This window comes from Wyeomyia smithii, chromosome 3 (assembly GCF_029784165.1).
Source record: "Wyeomyia smithii strain HCP4-BCI-WySm-NY-G18 chromosome 3, ASM2978416v1, whole genome shotgun sequence".
Classification (NCBI taxonomy): Eukaryota; Metazoa; Arthropoda; class Insecta; order Diptera; family Culicidae; genus Wyeomyia; species Wyeomyia smithii.
Window position 1 is genome coordinate 48,761,343 of NC_073696.1, and position 17,358 is coordinate 48,778,700.

Consider the following 17,358-nt stretch of genomic DNA (forward strand, 5'->3'; position numbering starts at 1 on the left):
TCATTAGAATTTGATTGATTTAAAATGTAAAAAAATGTCTTACATTTCTCCATTCGAAACTTTCTACCAAAAGCAACAAAAAATTAAATTCAAAGGAAAATTCAAATATTTTTTGCAGGCTTGTCTCTTCTTCTCGGAGAATCACACGCGTGTAGGAGAACATCTTTCACTGCGAAAACAACTGCTCTCACACTGGTGGACAAAGCGACGCACTTGCTTGAAAAGAGCAGCGAATTTTATGTACCTGAGGAGCACGCAAAAAACACGGTTGCGGAATCTGAAATGTCTCTCCCGAGAAATAATAAACTGGTGTGAATTTTCTCACACGAGAAGACATCACGCTCATTAACTACACAACAGAACTCACTGCAATGCTTTTACTATGTGTCTTTAACAATATATTAAATGAAAGGAGCTAAACTTAGAAACAATCCAGGGTCCCGTCACGCATGTTTGCTCTTCAAATGCTATCGAATTTATCTCAGCAGTGCACACTGCAGTGTACTTCTAGAGTGACTCACCACTCTTGTTTCGCTCAGCTGTAGCGTAAGGAGCAAGTGTATTAATTTTTCTGCGAGTAGCAGAAACACAGCAAGAAGCAGAAGCAAAAAGTGTTGTGCGAAACGATTGCCACATGCAGCGCTCATGCTGCGCAAGAAGTGAGTGGAGAAAAGTCACTCTGCTCTTTCCATATATTGAGGAGAATAGCAAGCCCTGAGAATAATATCAAATTTATTGTTTATTTTCTAACTTTTTTAGTTTAATTTCGAAATAACTCAAAAAACAGATACATGTAGGAAGATAATTATTATAAGCTTTTTGATCTGGAGTAAATATGTGAATCATTCAAAATTAAATTATTATTCAAAATCAAAAGTATACAAATCTTTCTAAAAACGTTGAATTTTTTTTCTTAAACTTAACTTTTAATCAAGTCAAACATTTGTCTCACACTTCTTCATCCAAGACTGTTCACCAAGAGTTTTGTCATTATTTCAAGCCGCTCATAAAAGAGCAACCAAAGATTTCTGAATTACAATGCAAAATAAAAATAAGTGCACACTGCTCGAGAATTACTCTTGAGGTTAAACAATTCGTCCACCTGTGCAAGTCTAAGCCAAATACGCGCGAAAAGGTTAATTGAAAGAAAAAATTGTGAATTGATTTGTTTTGCTCATTTTTGAATCAGGCTCTTCTCGTTCATATTAAAACAAAAAAAAACATCGCGTCAAATCCAAGAAGCATTCAATTATAAGACCTAAATTTGGAAAATTTCGTACCACTCTGTTAACATCCTCAATAATTTGAACACTAAACAGCAACCAACGGGTTTTGAACCGAGTTACATCTCCTTGGCCAAATTTCTATTTACTTTTACTGCCATCTTTTCCACAGCCTAGAATCAAAGCTTTTGTTTCACTTTGCACATATATTTCATAAAAATTTTCTACAAGTCCGTTGTGATAATTGGTACCAATAACCAGCCTCCAAAACGAACGATGAAATTATCACCACTATGTGTCAATCTGTGCTAAATTCGTCATGGTTAATAATGTCGCTACTAAATGAATCACTTGAAATGAATCACTACTTGAAAGGTGATGTTTTGGCCGGGCACACTTTTATTTCAATTAAAAGGAAAATGAATAAATCTGGTTATGTTAGTTCTAGAATGTTTTTTGGATGGATGGCAAAATGTAATAATTTTAAAGTAAATTATGAATCCTTGATATCTATTTACCTTCTGTCATTGTTTATCAAATCGTTATTCTTCGCTTGTGATGCGAGAATATCCCATAACACTGTTATCTCGCTGATGGCGCTTCGAAGAAAGCGAATTGATTAATCGGTTTGTTTTATTACTAGTAAACATAGGTCATTAGATTCGTTGTAATCGTAAGCACTCTGAAATGATCAGGTGGTGTCGAGAGTCGTGCTTTTAAATCAGCGTTGATAATCCTCGCGTCTCAGCAGACCGGCCATGCGATTTGTGTGGCTTATTTTTTATTAATCCTAAGCTTAAGTCAGCTAATGATACAACGCGGATAAAGCACGTTAGTAAATATGTTGAATGTTGGAGAAATCGATAAACTTAGGAATAGTCAAGAGGAAAACCAGGCGGGGGTTTCATTTTCGATTCAGCACCGAAACAAACAGGTCACAGAGGCCTGGACTATCTCTATGCAAGCTAGGAATGGAGTGAAGGCGAGTGCTGTAGCAGGGAAATGGTTCACTTTCCCTGGCATTCTTGTTCATGGTTGTTAGTTTTGTTGAGCGCTAATAAATTGAGAAAAAATTCTTCCCATAAAATTGATGCTGGGATTCTTCCGCCAAATTGTTAACAGCAAAACTACAAGTTCTAGTTCAATTCGGTTTTATATTTAGATTCAGCTTAGACATCATTAGACAAACTAGAAAGCGTACCGCCGACGCTCTAGAATTTCCAATCCATTCGATAGGATGAATGAAAACCAATCAGAACACGCCGCATTGAAGGCGCAGCTTCTCATCATTAACATTGTCGGACATTTTCAAAAAGTGCGGTTTCCGACAGCCTCTACCATCATCTCTCACGGGAAATGTTTTATGTGTTTTTTTTTTTCTTGGTGTCTGCAATTCTCCGTATCCGAAATCGAGCCGTCTTGAACCGTCTGCCCAAAATCGAATCGTTGAATTTTTTAGTGTTCATTATTTGTTATTACACGCAGTATAAAAAGCTGTTCCAGCTGGAGCCGCAGCATCTTCGAGTGTTTAATGGCAACTACATTATCTGTTGGATCTTGCTACAGTGGTAAGCCAGCGGTCACTAAAACTGAAAATATGCAAAGCAAACTCACCACTGACAATGGGCTCTTCTGTGTGGCTGGAATACTTTATAGGTGAGGGGTCTCTAACGGACGAGAGGGGGATTCATTTGCTGTTGCCAAATATTTTTATTTACAGGGGTAAGCAGCACCGAAGTAACACATAGTTTAATACAACCGGAGCGAATCCCACCTCGAGCAAAACTATGTTCAATCATCTCAGAGCCGCGGTCGATAGATGTTGCCGAAATGGAAACCGATGTGGTTTGATATGTGCCAGTTTTTGGCAGTAACGATGTATCATTTGCCTGTCAGTTTACAGTCTAGATGTGTTGCACCCTAGTGTAGTGCCAAAAAAAATATTATTACTGAACCGACAGTCAAATCGGCAAGCTTTGTGCAGTAAAGACCGTAGTTTATGGACGAATTTGGGTGAAGGTTGAACCCATTTTTTTAGTGACAGGATGTGGAGTTCGTCTATCCAATTCAAAAAAAGAATCTTGTCTTAAATATATAGTGAGCAAAAAATCGTGAGCTTTTTTCGTTGTTCTGAAAATCATGATACCCATACTCTTTTGTATCTATTAAGATATTTTTAAATCTTTATGGTTCCAGCAAATGTCGCCAGGTTGCAATGAATGCAACCCATCGTCTGTCTCCAAATGCGAACCAAGTTGATATTTCATCGAAACGGATATTTATGGCAGGTACCGGTTGCAAGCTTTCTGATTGTTTCGTCTTCTGTGTGCTCAGTGGTGCTCTGATGCACCATATAAAAATTCATGAAACATGCGAGAAAAAATTAAAATACTATATAAATAATACATTTGTGGGAAACTTATTTTTATTAATTATTCGATTGATAAATGTTGTTTTAAAACCATTATCAAGAAGATTATTTTTGATCATAAAATCCAAATTTTCCTCGGCAATTCCCTTGATTTAAAATTCAATTCAAATAATTCAAACTGCTAAGTACAAAGTGTATTATAGTTTGTAGAAAAAAGTTGTTGAAACGAACTATTTGCTGATAAGATATGGTCATTACATGTCTTGATGCTCTAGACTTACCATGAGCGGAAGAGGGTTAAATAGTTGACGATTTATTTGATTTATTTATTCAAATATTTCAACTATTTCCGGAATCAGACTGATGATATGAGTCTATGAAGAGTCTATGAATCGACGCCATTTTCAAATTCAAGATGTTGACTTCTGGTTTCTGAAATAACATTTAATATGAGTATTTTTGAAACAGGGATGACATACAGAGGCCGTGAACCGACCCCAAATACCATTTTTTTTCTGGCGCTCCCACATAATAATAATTCGGGGCCACCAAACTGAAATATTACATTAATTTCTCTAATATTTTGAAGCATTCAGAACAAAACAGTGCAACGTAGATGAACGCAACTCTGAAATCCCAGTGAAAAGGTGTTCGATCGGATATTCAATCAAACAGTAAAGGTACCGCATTAGCCTTTTACGCTAAAAAATCCGTTTTGGCCCTAGAGAGCCATTGAAAAAAGTATCGCGTCTCGTTGAAAAATTATTCCCTGACTGTCTTTCAGTTTTCCCTGATATTCCCAGAGCGAAAAATGAATTCCCTGACATTCCCTGATTTTCCAGGTTTTCGACACCCTGCTCTAACAAGACATACATTGACATAAGACAGACTGTTGTAATTTTACGCTAACTTGCGGTCGTATCTCATACACAAACTTTTCAACTTTTTAGGATTCTCGACTTTTTTATTTTAAAATCTTTTAATTTATGAATTCGATTTTTGAAAAATTTGCACTACGACTTTTGAAATTTCGTGATAAAAATTCTAACATTTGAAAAGCGTCTGTTATCATCTTTAGGAGGTTTTTGAGCCTCTGAAATTGTTGACTTGATAGTCTTTATTCTCACATTTTGCCTATTTTTTGATTCAAATAACTATTCAACTTTTGGGGTTTTGAACATTTTTACTTTTACCTTTCCTTTGGACATTATTTTTGACTTTTAGACTATCGAAAATTCACACTTTCGGGATTTTAGTCTATTAATATTTTGAAATTTATGAGTTGTTAATATTTTCTACTTTTTGATTGTCACGACTTTTAAACCATTCGGCTTATAAAAGACTGTTTTATGATTTGATTATGTTGATTTTCTTTCGTAGTTTTTTTAGTATCATACTTGCACTTTTGATATTGGACTCGCGGATCTTTCAACTGTGTTTATTTATCGTTTTTTTTTTTGGATTTTAAAGTCAACACAAATTAGAAATGCATTTGAATTAAGTGGAGCAATAAATACTAGCGTTTTCGTGGTGATCGTTGACTGATTTGAATTTTTCGACTTTGCAGTCTCGGTAAATGATCTAAACAATAATTTTCTTTACATCCGACGTTTCGGCCGTTGCGTTGGTTGCGGCCTTTTTCAAAGGGAATAAAAGATGTTAGCGCATTGTTCTGTATGTAAAATTTCCAACATTAGTTCTGAGCATTCTTTTATCGTTGTTTAGTCTTTCGTGTATTGGCAGTTGTTGCTCTTTAATAAATAATTTTCAGTGTCCCTTTTCTTATGTTTGTTTTCACTTGCTATCTGTACTGTCAGGTCATATGCTAAACAAAAAAGGCTGCTGCCCGAAGCTTGCTCGAAGTTTACTCAGTGGTTCAACGTGAAATCAAATAATGAAACTCCAAATGCAAAAATGAACATTGTTGCTCCTTTATGTATTCGTCAAAATTTCAATGTTCCACAAGGCAACAAAACGGGACCGTTGCAATTATTTCTATAACAACGCGGCACGTTGTTTCTATATGAATAAGATTGAATTTGATCCATAATACAGGACTCGACTTATTCGATTTACGAGAGCAAGAAATATTTCTGTGGTAGATCGACACCCCTCCCTTTTCTAAAAAGGGGTGCTCCCATACAAATGAAACACAAATTTCTGCATAAACTCATAAACTAAGGTGAATCTTTGAATGTTGGTGGATTCAATTTAAGATGTTTGAAATCATTTAAATAAAGAAAAACACTGGACGGAACGAAGTTTGCCAGGATAGATACTAACTCAATAAATGTAAAAAAGGCACAGTTTTAATATATGTAAAACTGGCAATCAAATTACAAGTTCCGCAGCATTAAAATTGTAATTTCTCGAAAACTTAAGCAGATGGGAGGTTGTTGTCAAATCATAGACTGTAGAAACTCAACTACTTTTGAACATATTTGCTTCCAAAATGTTATTTTTACATTTAGTTAGATATTAACTGTATTGAATGAGAAGTTTTTTCAGCCTTCAAATAAAACCAATAAAATTGCCCTAAGTGGTATATATTTTAAGTTAGAGTTACTTTAGGAAAGAGTATTAACTTTAAAGTCGAATAACTCTGAATAGATTAATTGTTGATTTGTTTACTTTTAACCCTGAACGTCAATTTTTTACTTTTTTATTACTATTATAATTTTTTTCTCATTTTTATTACTTTTATTATTTTTTCTCATTTTTATTTTTTTTTTTTCATTTTTTCTTATTTTTATTTTCTTGTAATTTTTATTTATATATTTTTTATTGTTTATTTTTTATTTAGATTTTTTTTTGAATTTAATTTTTATTTGTTTTTATATGATTTTGTTTTAGTTTTTTGATTTTTTATTTTTTATGATTTTTTTATATTTTATGTTTCTTTATTTTTTTAATTTTTTTTTTATTTTTTTTTTTATTTTTTTTATTTTTTCTATTTCTTCTTTATTTTTTTCTATTTATATTTTTATTTTTAAAAGTTTTTCTCTCATGAACCAATTGAAAAACTCAGTGTTTTCAATACCCTTTTCTTTCGCATAGATATTCAAAATTTTATGCATGGGTTGCAACGCTTTGTCTCGTTACGTATATTATGGACGTTCCCTAACGACTTTCAACTTTGGATAAGCCATATTTGAAATAGAAAAAAAAAACTTCCTGTATATATGAACCAAGCTGAGACATATGATATACGATCCGCTTCGATATGTTAGTGATTTTATTGTGGCGTCATTTACTTTTAACTGTGTGCAAATGTCTAGTTTTGTGACAAATAATCGTCATTTGCAGGAAGCAAGCATGGAAAAGTTCACTCACTAGCAATATTTCATGCAAATGTATTCTTTGATTTATCAGTTGTCGTTCAACTATTTCCACTCGCGTACAAGTTTTCCATAGAAACGCTGCTGATTGTTTTTCGCTTCTAAGAGTTCCGAATACCATAGAAGGAGACTGAATGATTCAAACACGATAGTATTTATTGTATCCAAGTTCACTTGCATTCAACATTATTGCGAGAAGCTTTGAGATATTATCGCCAGTGATACAAAATTATGAATCCAAATGAACGTTAGATTACGTTCAATTGTTTGCTTGCCGGAGCAAATAGGTATCATCAATGCTTACGGAAATTGAAGCATGGGGCATTAGCATTTGATACTTGAAATCACCAAGAATCATCATGGTATATCACGGTAAAAGCACGACGTAGAGTAGCCGAATTCCGCCTACAGGCAACCAACATTTGAAAGTATCATTGCGATCGCTTGAGTGCAATCGTTTACGATTCTTTCGTGAAACACTCGCTATATGTTGCTCGCTGCGCCTAAAGTAGGCAATACTGAAACAAAATCATCAAAGAAAGCTACCATATATTTCTTTGCTCTAAGTTGTCTCTTGCAAGCTTGAGAATGTGTAACTTTTAATAGCGATGGTTTGCTAGGATTGAAAGCTTATAAATAGCACGTTCAGAAATGATACCCGAATGATTGTTATGCGATACGAGTTTTTCCATCCTTGGCAGGAAGTGTTACTTTCCTCATTTCATTTTAAGAAAACGGTGTCTGAAGCGCATCGATAGTTAAAAAATTGACAGAAACGCTACTATAAGTGAAACAGCGTGCCGTTATTGGTTTTATTGATGTAAGAACGGCAATTTCATTGTTGACAACTGTTCGCGTGAAGGAAGGTCAAAAACTTCCAGACACTGATTTGGAGGAATTGCTCGATAAGGATCCATGGCAACTAAATAAATAAATCTAAATCTAAATGAATGTTGATAATAAAACCAGGAGCAGCTTATTTCGATATTAGGAATTTTGAAGCGATTGCATGCCTTGGAAATGATTGTAAAACAAAAAGCTTGAGTTCCTTATGATTTAAAACCAAGTCCGCTTTTTTTCGCCTGTGGACAACTCCAGCCCCAGCGCTAAAAAAGGGAGGGTTTTCTCCTTTGCATCGTGACGGGTGATGAAAAATTGATTCATTACAGCAACCCAGAGTAAAGGAAGTCACGGGAACTGCTCGATCATGCTTCCAAGTTATAAGTGGTTACTGCCGTAACGGTATTCGTGCTCTGCCAGAAAAATGGGACAAAGTTGCAGCTAGCGATGGATTAAACTTTTTCGGGTAGCTATTATAAAAATAAAGATACATTTTCATAAAAAACAGGTTCTCGTTTTTGCCAGAAATTACTCAACAGGGTTGGGGTTACTATTTGACAAGCCGATTTGGAAAACCAAAACGACAAAAACTATTTCTTCTAAAATCAACCGCTGATGATAGTTTCATGTATTTTACTTGCAGAAAAGCACTTAAAAAGCTCTCTGGTTTAATTTAAAAACATTACTTTGACCTAATTCGGAGTACACTTTTCGAAATAAGTCATAATCGTGCTCATATACAAGTGAACGGAATAAATGTAATTGCAATCAAGAAAAACTACTGTTAAGCGGCTGCACTTTGCGCAAACATGCATCTCAGATATGCTGTCAATGGGTGAAACTATGCTAGGAGTCCTATATGTTGTCCTCTCGTCGCACAGATGATTATGCAAACTGTCTTCACCATCGGACCCCCCGTCCGTGCCAGTTGCTCCATCGGCGATTGGCGACATCGAAATCGTGAGAACAGCGATTGTCGACGGTCGGTGGTGACGCTTGTTTCACTCAAGGATGGCACATATCCAGCGCTTAAATCGCTGCAGAAACAAAGCCGTGAAGCTGGCCGTCGTCGTTGGCAAGCGGCAACAGCGTGCATAATTGATTCCAGATAATTAATGGCTCAATCACACCTCTTTTCTTCGATTTGTTGAAAGCGCGCCAGCATTACCATTGCAATAATATCTAAGCGCGGTAACTGCCTGTGGCACAACATTACACGGTGTCGAAACCCAATGACCGATATTCGATTCACTCGAGCTCGTTGCTCTCCAGTCGGACGGACGGTACAAAGGACTTCGAAGATCCCGACTTTCTGATAAGACCGATGCGGACTATTAGCTACGCTAAATTGCTTTCAGCAGTCGTTTGACTAACGGTATTGAAGCTTTTTTTTGCAGCTGCTGTCGGTATCAACGTCCCGGATCCGGGCGCTTAGTTTTCCGGAATGCAACAATGTGTGATAGCCCCATGCCATGGCCAAACTCTTACAAATATTAATTGTGAATTTGCAAAATTGTTGATAGCCATAGTAAACTCTCAGATTTCAGTAAAATTTCCGACGTCTAGACGGGCAAACAATATTTCACTGAAACATACTCTATTAACAACAATAAGCACATATATGAAATAAATTGATACAATTACTTAAAACTAAGAAAAAAAACTTCGCCAGCCAACTCGTTGCTCACGGAGACGAGCTACTCGAATTGATTGCCACTTACCTTTGTTGCTAAAGTTAGCGGTAACATTGTTCCAGAAGTTAAGTCTGCAACCGAAAACGCGCATCTCTTTAACGCGCTCTTTCATATTCCCAAGGACACTGGTTTCGGTCAAGCTCACGCACGGAATCATTTAAAGGCTATTTCGGGCCTCGCAGACACTTTACACATACACACACCACGTGAAACAACAGATCGAACCCCAAAAAACCGGATCACCTTCCGCGCAGCACGGACTGATGCAAAAAAAAAGAAACTGCACAACACTGACAAGCCAAACTCGAAACCTGATTTGTAACTTGTTTTCGCCCGCTGGTTGGCACCAGCCTCCGGCTGCGATCAATAATTCTTTTCACTTTCTTACCAATTAGCAAAGTAGTGTTGTTGTTCGACTTGTAAAAGTTTGCTGCTACTTGGCATTCTCGAATCCCAAAGGAGTCGAACCTTCTGTACGGATAATTCACGAACGAATCCACTTTACACACCCTCTAGCTACCATTGACGGACGTTGCGCCAGAATCGAGCTGTCACTTGACTACCACAAGGGTTCTCCAGTTTCAAGGCGTTATCATTGCAGCCAGCTGAACCGTACGCTGGACAACCGAAAACCGCACGCTGCGCTCAGTCAGACAAACTCAAGATTTGGAGAGTGGATAAACCTCTTCTTAGCTGTACACTGCAATCACGACAGGCCAAACTGGTTTTTCGTGTACAAAATCACACTATATCTTCCCACTGCCAACGTTTGGTCTATCCGCCATCTGGACACTAGAGCCAGCGACGTAATTAAGCTTCGATCAACTTCTCTTGACAAACAAAATTCGATTCGTTTGGCGACGTTTTTTCGAGGATTCGAGATTAGCACCAGCAGCAGCACACACACGCGTCACCTGCGCCGCTACGAAGATGACTGACGAGCGCTTCTTCCCACGGGATCAAGGCTACTCTCCGGCTACTCCACTACTGAATCAAACCTGCGCTCCGAGTCTCTATGTCACGCTTGAGCGACTTTAACACCCTACACAGAGCTCTGCAGCACTGCAGCACAAGCGGTTCACGGTTGATTTCCTCAGCTCCAACCTTTTGTTTGCTTTCTCACATTTCTTTTCCACACACACTTTTAATTTTCCTCTGCTATTCTTTGACTTACCACCGCGTGTACTGAACTGGTAAGGCTTTTACGAGGCGGAGCAGTTTTTAGGATGACCGAGTGCGTATAATTAAAGGGTAACGAACGCCGCCAACGAGTGTGTTGATATATGTTGTCCCCCACTGCACTGCACCCCTCTCGTTGACGCTCTGGAAAAAAGGCTAAATTTTTCCACTCAAAACACTACAATTAGTCAACTCTCGACGATTACGATGAAGACGACTGCGACGGAAGCCGGAGAAAAGGTGATATTCGGTCCATTTCAACCCGCGCGCTAGAGGCACACCGACACAGAACGGTCAATTTGTTGCTTGCTACCAGCAATCCCCGGAGGAGTCGCACTACGCGCTGCCGCGAACAAGGGTCTCTGTGAAGAAGATAAAGCACATCGGTTCTGTTGGTTTAGGTTGGTCCACACCTCACGAAAAGGCGACGACGATGGCGCTTATCTGCTGTGTACCGGACCGCGAAAAGTGCATTCCAGAACGTTACGAAAGGTGGTTTCACTTGTTGAGAGATTGTAGCTTATGCTTGTGCTCTCGCACGTGTGCGATGGTTGGGAAATCAAATAGCTGAAGCTCATAACTTTTTATGATTTTAGTGCTTTAATAAATAGTTGTGATTAGTAAAGTATGTTCCATTTTGCCAATAAATAACATAATATAATACACCGAAATATCCAAGTAAGATTTTTAATTTTAAAGTTGCTCATACTAATCTTCATATGAAATGTCCACTGTAGCTGTCCACTTTCAAAACAAGATATATAAAAAATCTTTTTTATTACAGGAATATTTTCATTTTTCCATAAAAAAATATTTTTGTTTGCATAAGTATAACACTGGTCAACACAGACCTAGGAAGTTTTCCCATAAGCAAACGGAGAACCGACGAACCTGGCGATAAATGATTCTGCGGACTTTTGAAGCCCTTCCGAGCTTGCTAGGGGCACCAAAAATTACAAGAATGATTGAAAAGTTATACTATCTCATAATTCTCCAGTTTGAGCTCTAGGGTACAATTTTTTGCGCTTTTGTTGACCAGTATACTGCCGTGATATGACAATGTGACGTAGATCCAAGTGATCAGTTTTTCAGTACGGCCGAAGAACAAATGAATTTCTCGTCACTTTTGTATTGAAATGGGTGCCTACGTCACTTTGTTTTTTTGATTTTATACAACGTACGAATAAGAAACAACGAAAAGGAAGATACCAAAAGATAGGTCTTCGAATAATGAACAAATTGACATGAAAAACCCATATTCGAAAAATGGCCTTTACGTCACTTTGTCATCTCACGGCAGTATAATTTTCACGCAGCCTTCTGAACAGTTTTTTATGTTTTATTTTTGGAAAAAAATCTAACGGGTAAAATTTCAGAACATTTTATGAATTTTAACTCTGTACAAGCATAGACAATGTAATATGATTCTAGTGGTCATGTCAAATCTTAAAACTCAGAATAAACTTCTTAGGGTATACAACTCAAAAGCTATATATACTTTCAGTTTGACCGTTAATTAAAACCATACCTTCAAGAACTTTAAAAAAATAACGAATGTAAGGCAATGCACGCTACTAGTGACTGGTTTTACCGCAAATTAAAACAAAACGTTATAAAAAATAATAAATTAATGAGTTGAATTCAGCTGGATACTCCTTTTTCGATATATATATATATATATATATATATATATATATATATATATATATATATATATATATATATATATATATATATATATATATATATATATATATATATATATATATATATATATATATATATATATATATATATATATATATATATATATATATATATATATATATATATATATATATATATATATATATATATATATATAGGAAGAAATATGCCCACCACGAAGTACCAACCCTCTTCGTGTGGTTATTTAATGTACGAGTTACTATCTGCTACAAAATAACGCATCATCGTATTCTAAAAAAAAAATAACAAGAATATTCTATAGTGCATAACAGTATAAAACAAGTTTTCGATTTAGATGCGTAAAATTATTTGGAATTAGCTGACCGGGCGAACTTCGTCCCGCCCAATTTTTTCTCTTTAATAACTTATTTTAAACCTTGATGCATGGGAACTCTTAATTGATTCCACATGCTTACAAAGAGTGATATTGCGATTTGTTTTTAGTTCGCGTATGCATGACAAATCTGATAATCAAAAAATTCAAAATTAAAATATAAATCGTTTTGGAATGATTGATTTTATCAGAATTATCTTATACTAATAAAATAACTTTCTGAAAATAATATGGTGGCTTTCTAACGATTCAAAATGGCATATGGGGTCAATTTTCGACTCCTGTACATTATACCGATTACGGATACCCATATTGGACGGTATTCAGTCATTTTAGGCTGTTTTTCAGAAACTAGATATCGCCATCTTGGATTTAAATTGACATGTGGCGTCAATTTCTGGTCTCTGAAAATCATTCTGGTCCCGAAAATACCCATATTGGGTGATATTAGGCCGTTTTGGGTTGTTTTCCGGAAACCGGAAGTCATCATCTTAGAAATAGAAATGCTGGCATTCGGTCATTTTGAACTGCTCTCCAGAGAGCAGAAATCCACATATTAGATTTTATAAATGGTATGTAGAGTTAATTTCTGGCTTCTAAGTATCATTCTAGTTCCAGAAATACCCATATCGGGAGTCGCCATCTTAAAATTCGATTTTTGGCTTCTCTGCATCATATTGACCATTTTAAGCTGTTTTCCGTAAAAATTTGTTGAAATACGAGTTACATTTGTGATGAACCCCCTTTCCCTCCTTTCCTGAATAGGAAATATCATCAAATTCATAGAAATATTTCTTGTACTCTAAAATCCTCACATTCCAAATAAGGTTCCATTTGCCTGATTGGTTCTGAAGTTATGTAGAAATTTGTTTTTGATTTTTATGGTAGCCCTCCCTTTCTGGGGACTACCATAAAAGCATGCCTCGTCGCCTAAAACTTTCTACCGTCAAATTTAGATCCATTTGCTTGATTAGTTCTCCAGTTATATAGAAATTTGTGTTCCATTTGTATGGAATCTCGAACTACCACATAAATAATTCTTTCTCCCACAAATCTCCAAATATCAAATTTATCGAGTTATGCAGAAAATTTTGTTTCATTTGTATAGAATCTCTCCCTGCCAGAGGAAGGAGGGATGTCAAACCCCAATAGAAATTTTACTTGCTTCCAAAAACTTCCAAATGCTAAATTTGGTTCCATTTGCTAGATTAGTTTTTGAGTTATGCGAAATTCGAGATTTATTTATGTGGAACCCCTCCCTTCCAGAGGAGCGGGTTCACGTAACACCATAGAAATATTTCTCGCTCCCGAAAACTTCTTCGCGCCAAATATGGTTCCAGTTTCTTGATTTGTTCTCGAAGCAAGCAGAAATTTGTGTTTCATTTGTATGGGACCCCTCCCTTCCAAAAGAGGGAAGGGTGCCAAACCACCATAAAAATGTTCGCGTTTCCAAAAACCTCCATTTAGTAAATTTAGTTTTCGTGCTATGCAGATATTTGTGTTTCATTTGAATGGGAGGGGTCTCAAATCAGCATAATAACGTTCCCCGGCTTCGAAGACCCCTACATACAAAATCCGGTAATCCATTTTTGATCATTCATTTTTGAGTCGTAACATACGGACAACGACATATTTTTATTATACAAATTAGAAAAGAAGTTAACGAAAACTTCTCCTTTTTGTAACAAATTTGTTATTCAAAAAGCAGTAAGACCAGAAACAACATACACTGTCGTCTATTTTACGTATGTTACTAGTTTCTTCCATCTTCAATTTATTTGGTGTACGTGTATTGGTTCGCTCGTCGAATACACAAGGAACAAAAAAAGGGAATCCATCTAGTCATTTTAATTTCCAATAGGGGAGACTGGGGAGGCTTGATCTCATTGTCTTATTTTTTTATATTTGTAAAGAGACACATTCAGAATAACTTTCTGTTGTAAATTTAGATAGCGTCTATTGACCATAAAAACCTTTTAATTATTCTGTTTTAAAAAGAAGTAATAAGCAAAAATAAAAAAAATCTCTTACTAGAGTAGATCTAAGAGCCAGTTCACGAGAGGCGCAATCGCATGTTATTTTGATGTTCTCCGGTTGGGCTAAATTTTCGACGTTTATTTTTCTGTTCAAGGTAAAGAGTTTCGCAAAATTTTGATTTTTTCCATTCAGGTTAAGTGGGGTAAAACAGCCCTCAAATGTAATATGTTTAAAAACGTCCAATTTACAAAAAGTTCAAACTCTTCTGGCTAGATTTGATGAATTTTTCTCAAAATTTGTGTTATTATTTTACACTAATAGTACTTCAAAACGCATGGTCACAATAGATGGCAAAGATGTAACATGACGAAAAAAGGCATTTTCGTTTTCAAAATTGTCAATTTTTAGGGTCTTTCTACTCTTCTCAACATCACTAGAAAAAAATTAAAAATGGCGTCTTGTAAAGCAACTCAAAGCTTCAATTTCATGCATAAGACAAATGGGGTAAAGCGGCCCTAAAAGTTTTTTTTTTTCATTCTAGATTTTCTGAATTTCCAGTCAATCTGTCAAGTTTAACCCGAGATCTTCCAGTTTTAGTGATTTCGACGACGTTTTGGAAAAAAATGTTCAAAGAATGTTTTGACAGTTTTTGAAAAAAACCTTCTAGGGCCGTTTTACTCCATTTGGCGCATTTGGCTTTTACATAAAATTAATGTTCTTGAGCAGCGTTGCTAAGCGAGCGAGAAGCAAAACTGTTCTCCTGCTTTCTGCTTGAGAACGAGACATATGCTACGCTTCTCAAGTCTTTTGCACACACGCTTTCGAGATACTCTTTCTTCTTCATTCATTCCCCTGAGTAGCAGCAACTACGCACCGAAACACCAAACCTTTTTTGCATTGCTGCTCAACGACTGTAAAAGAGTACGCGAGTGAGTAGAAGTACTCGACTAAAATTACTCGACTAGGCGGAGTGCTTGAAAAACTGTGCTCGAAAACGAAAATGCTTTCGTCATATACCCGGTTTTGCTTCGTGCACCGACAGCCGAACGTGGGGGAAGAATCTGTAAAGTATTGCATACTGGAACGTGTAGGGTATCGGATTTATATCAGTCTAATGCAAAACCAGCCGAAGCCAGAGGCGACGCGTGACCAAGTGGGCTACCTGTTCAATCAACATTTGCAACACTGAAACAACAGTATCGTGATAACAGTTTCGAAAACTTTTATCTTTCTACATTTATCTATATGGCAAAGAAATTCTACGGTCTATTATGACCGCGAGTTTTCAGATAATTTTCTCGGAGAATAATGATATTTGCATCATTTCATAGAGGAAATCTTTATCCACATTTATCACATCATGATTCTCAATGATCGGTTTCAGTCGTAAATAACTCTTGATCCGTCGAAGAACTAAAAAAGTTCACTCGACGGATGGCGTTGTGATATGCAATGTCAGTATCATTCAGGTTTTGTCCAGCGATAATTAAAATTATGTTTATGATCTTTTTGTCTTTAAACTTTTCGCATGAGTAAAAAACCTATCTTTGTTTATCAAATCTTAGTTCAATGCTAAAGCGTTTCCTTTGACGATGTTGAAATTTTAAACTAAAAAGAAAGCAGCGCGTAAGAAGACAAATGTATACTATGCGGACTATGCGAGGTTCAAGTTTTCGAATGAACAAAATGGGTGTAGAGGTTGAATGAAACTATACATCGACGGAAGAATTCCACCACATTGACAGAAATAATGAATGAATTTGCTCGTTTTTCATTTGCACTACGAAAGCTCTGAAAATGGATCTGCGAATTCTCGCGGCCACGTGGTCTTTCTCAAATTTCAATGACGTCGAGAGAAAAAAACAGTAAGGCATAACGAAACAGATTACCAGACACTTAAGAGAGGTGGTGTGTAATGAATGTTTTCTCTCGCGGACATCGGTTATGTTCAGCAGAAAGTTTGAACCAAAAATGTCATTTTTACACGAGGCGTCGCATTAGTAGTGGTGAGTATAAATGACTGCGTCTACCCTGCCGCACTTGAAGGTGCAGAGAAGTGTTGAACGACGGTTAGTTCAGGTGAAAGGTCTGAACAAACGGTAGTCATTATTGCGTCTGGGTTGCGTTGCGTGTGAGTTGTATGGCGTAGTCTGAAGTGTAGCCCATCAGGTTACATTCTTCATGGTGCATAAATTTCCACTATGTAGAAAATAAAATAAGGATGTTCGGGATAACATTAAAATTACAAATAAATTACCTTCGATGATTTTTCATCCACCCTACAAATGTGAAAAAATCACTTTTTTTCTGAGATTGTCTACCTGTTTTATGAACAGGTTGAACAGGTGAACGAGACGCCTCTGGCCGAAGCAAATATATTTTTGTCCCTCCGCAACTATCGTAATGCATCTTGAAACAACTGTACTCGACTGGTTGTGCTCGCAAGAAGGGGACTACACGCGAGTAAAAGAGTAGGCGCGCGTGTGTGCATATGATTTCGGGAGCGATTGCGAGCAACGAAGACGGCGAGAAAGATCGAGAAATAGCTTGAATGGAAAATACTCCAGTGTGTGGTATCAGCAGCTACGAGAACCTCACTTGAGGTATTGCATGCTGTTTATGAGTGAGACTAACAACACTGCTCTTGAGTTGCTCTACAAAACAGTTTTTTTCT

At 36.6% G+C, this 17,358-nt stretch overlaps 1 protein-coding gene across 9 annotated transcripts in view; it reads right to left on the minus strand.

The window, feature by feature from the left end:
* Positions 1-17,358, minus strand: part of LOC129731829 (tyrosine-protein kinase Btk29A) — a 202,174-nt gene that overhangs the window by 78,216 nt on the left and 106,600 nt on the right. Inside the window, exon 1 of one of the 9 annotated variants that reach the window (XM_055692171.1) lies at positions 9,494-11,004. The exons of the other annotated variants lie outside the window; for them this stretch is intronic. Coding sequence (XP_055548146.1) covers positions 9,494-9,623 — 130 coding nt within the window. The 5' untranslated portion in view covers positions 9,624-11,004. Of the gene's footprint in view, positions 1-9,493; positions 11,005-17,358 lie in introns of those variants that run through there. 9 annotated transcript variants of the gene reach the window in all.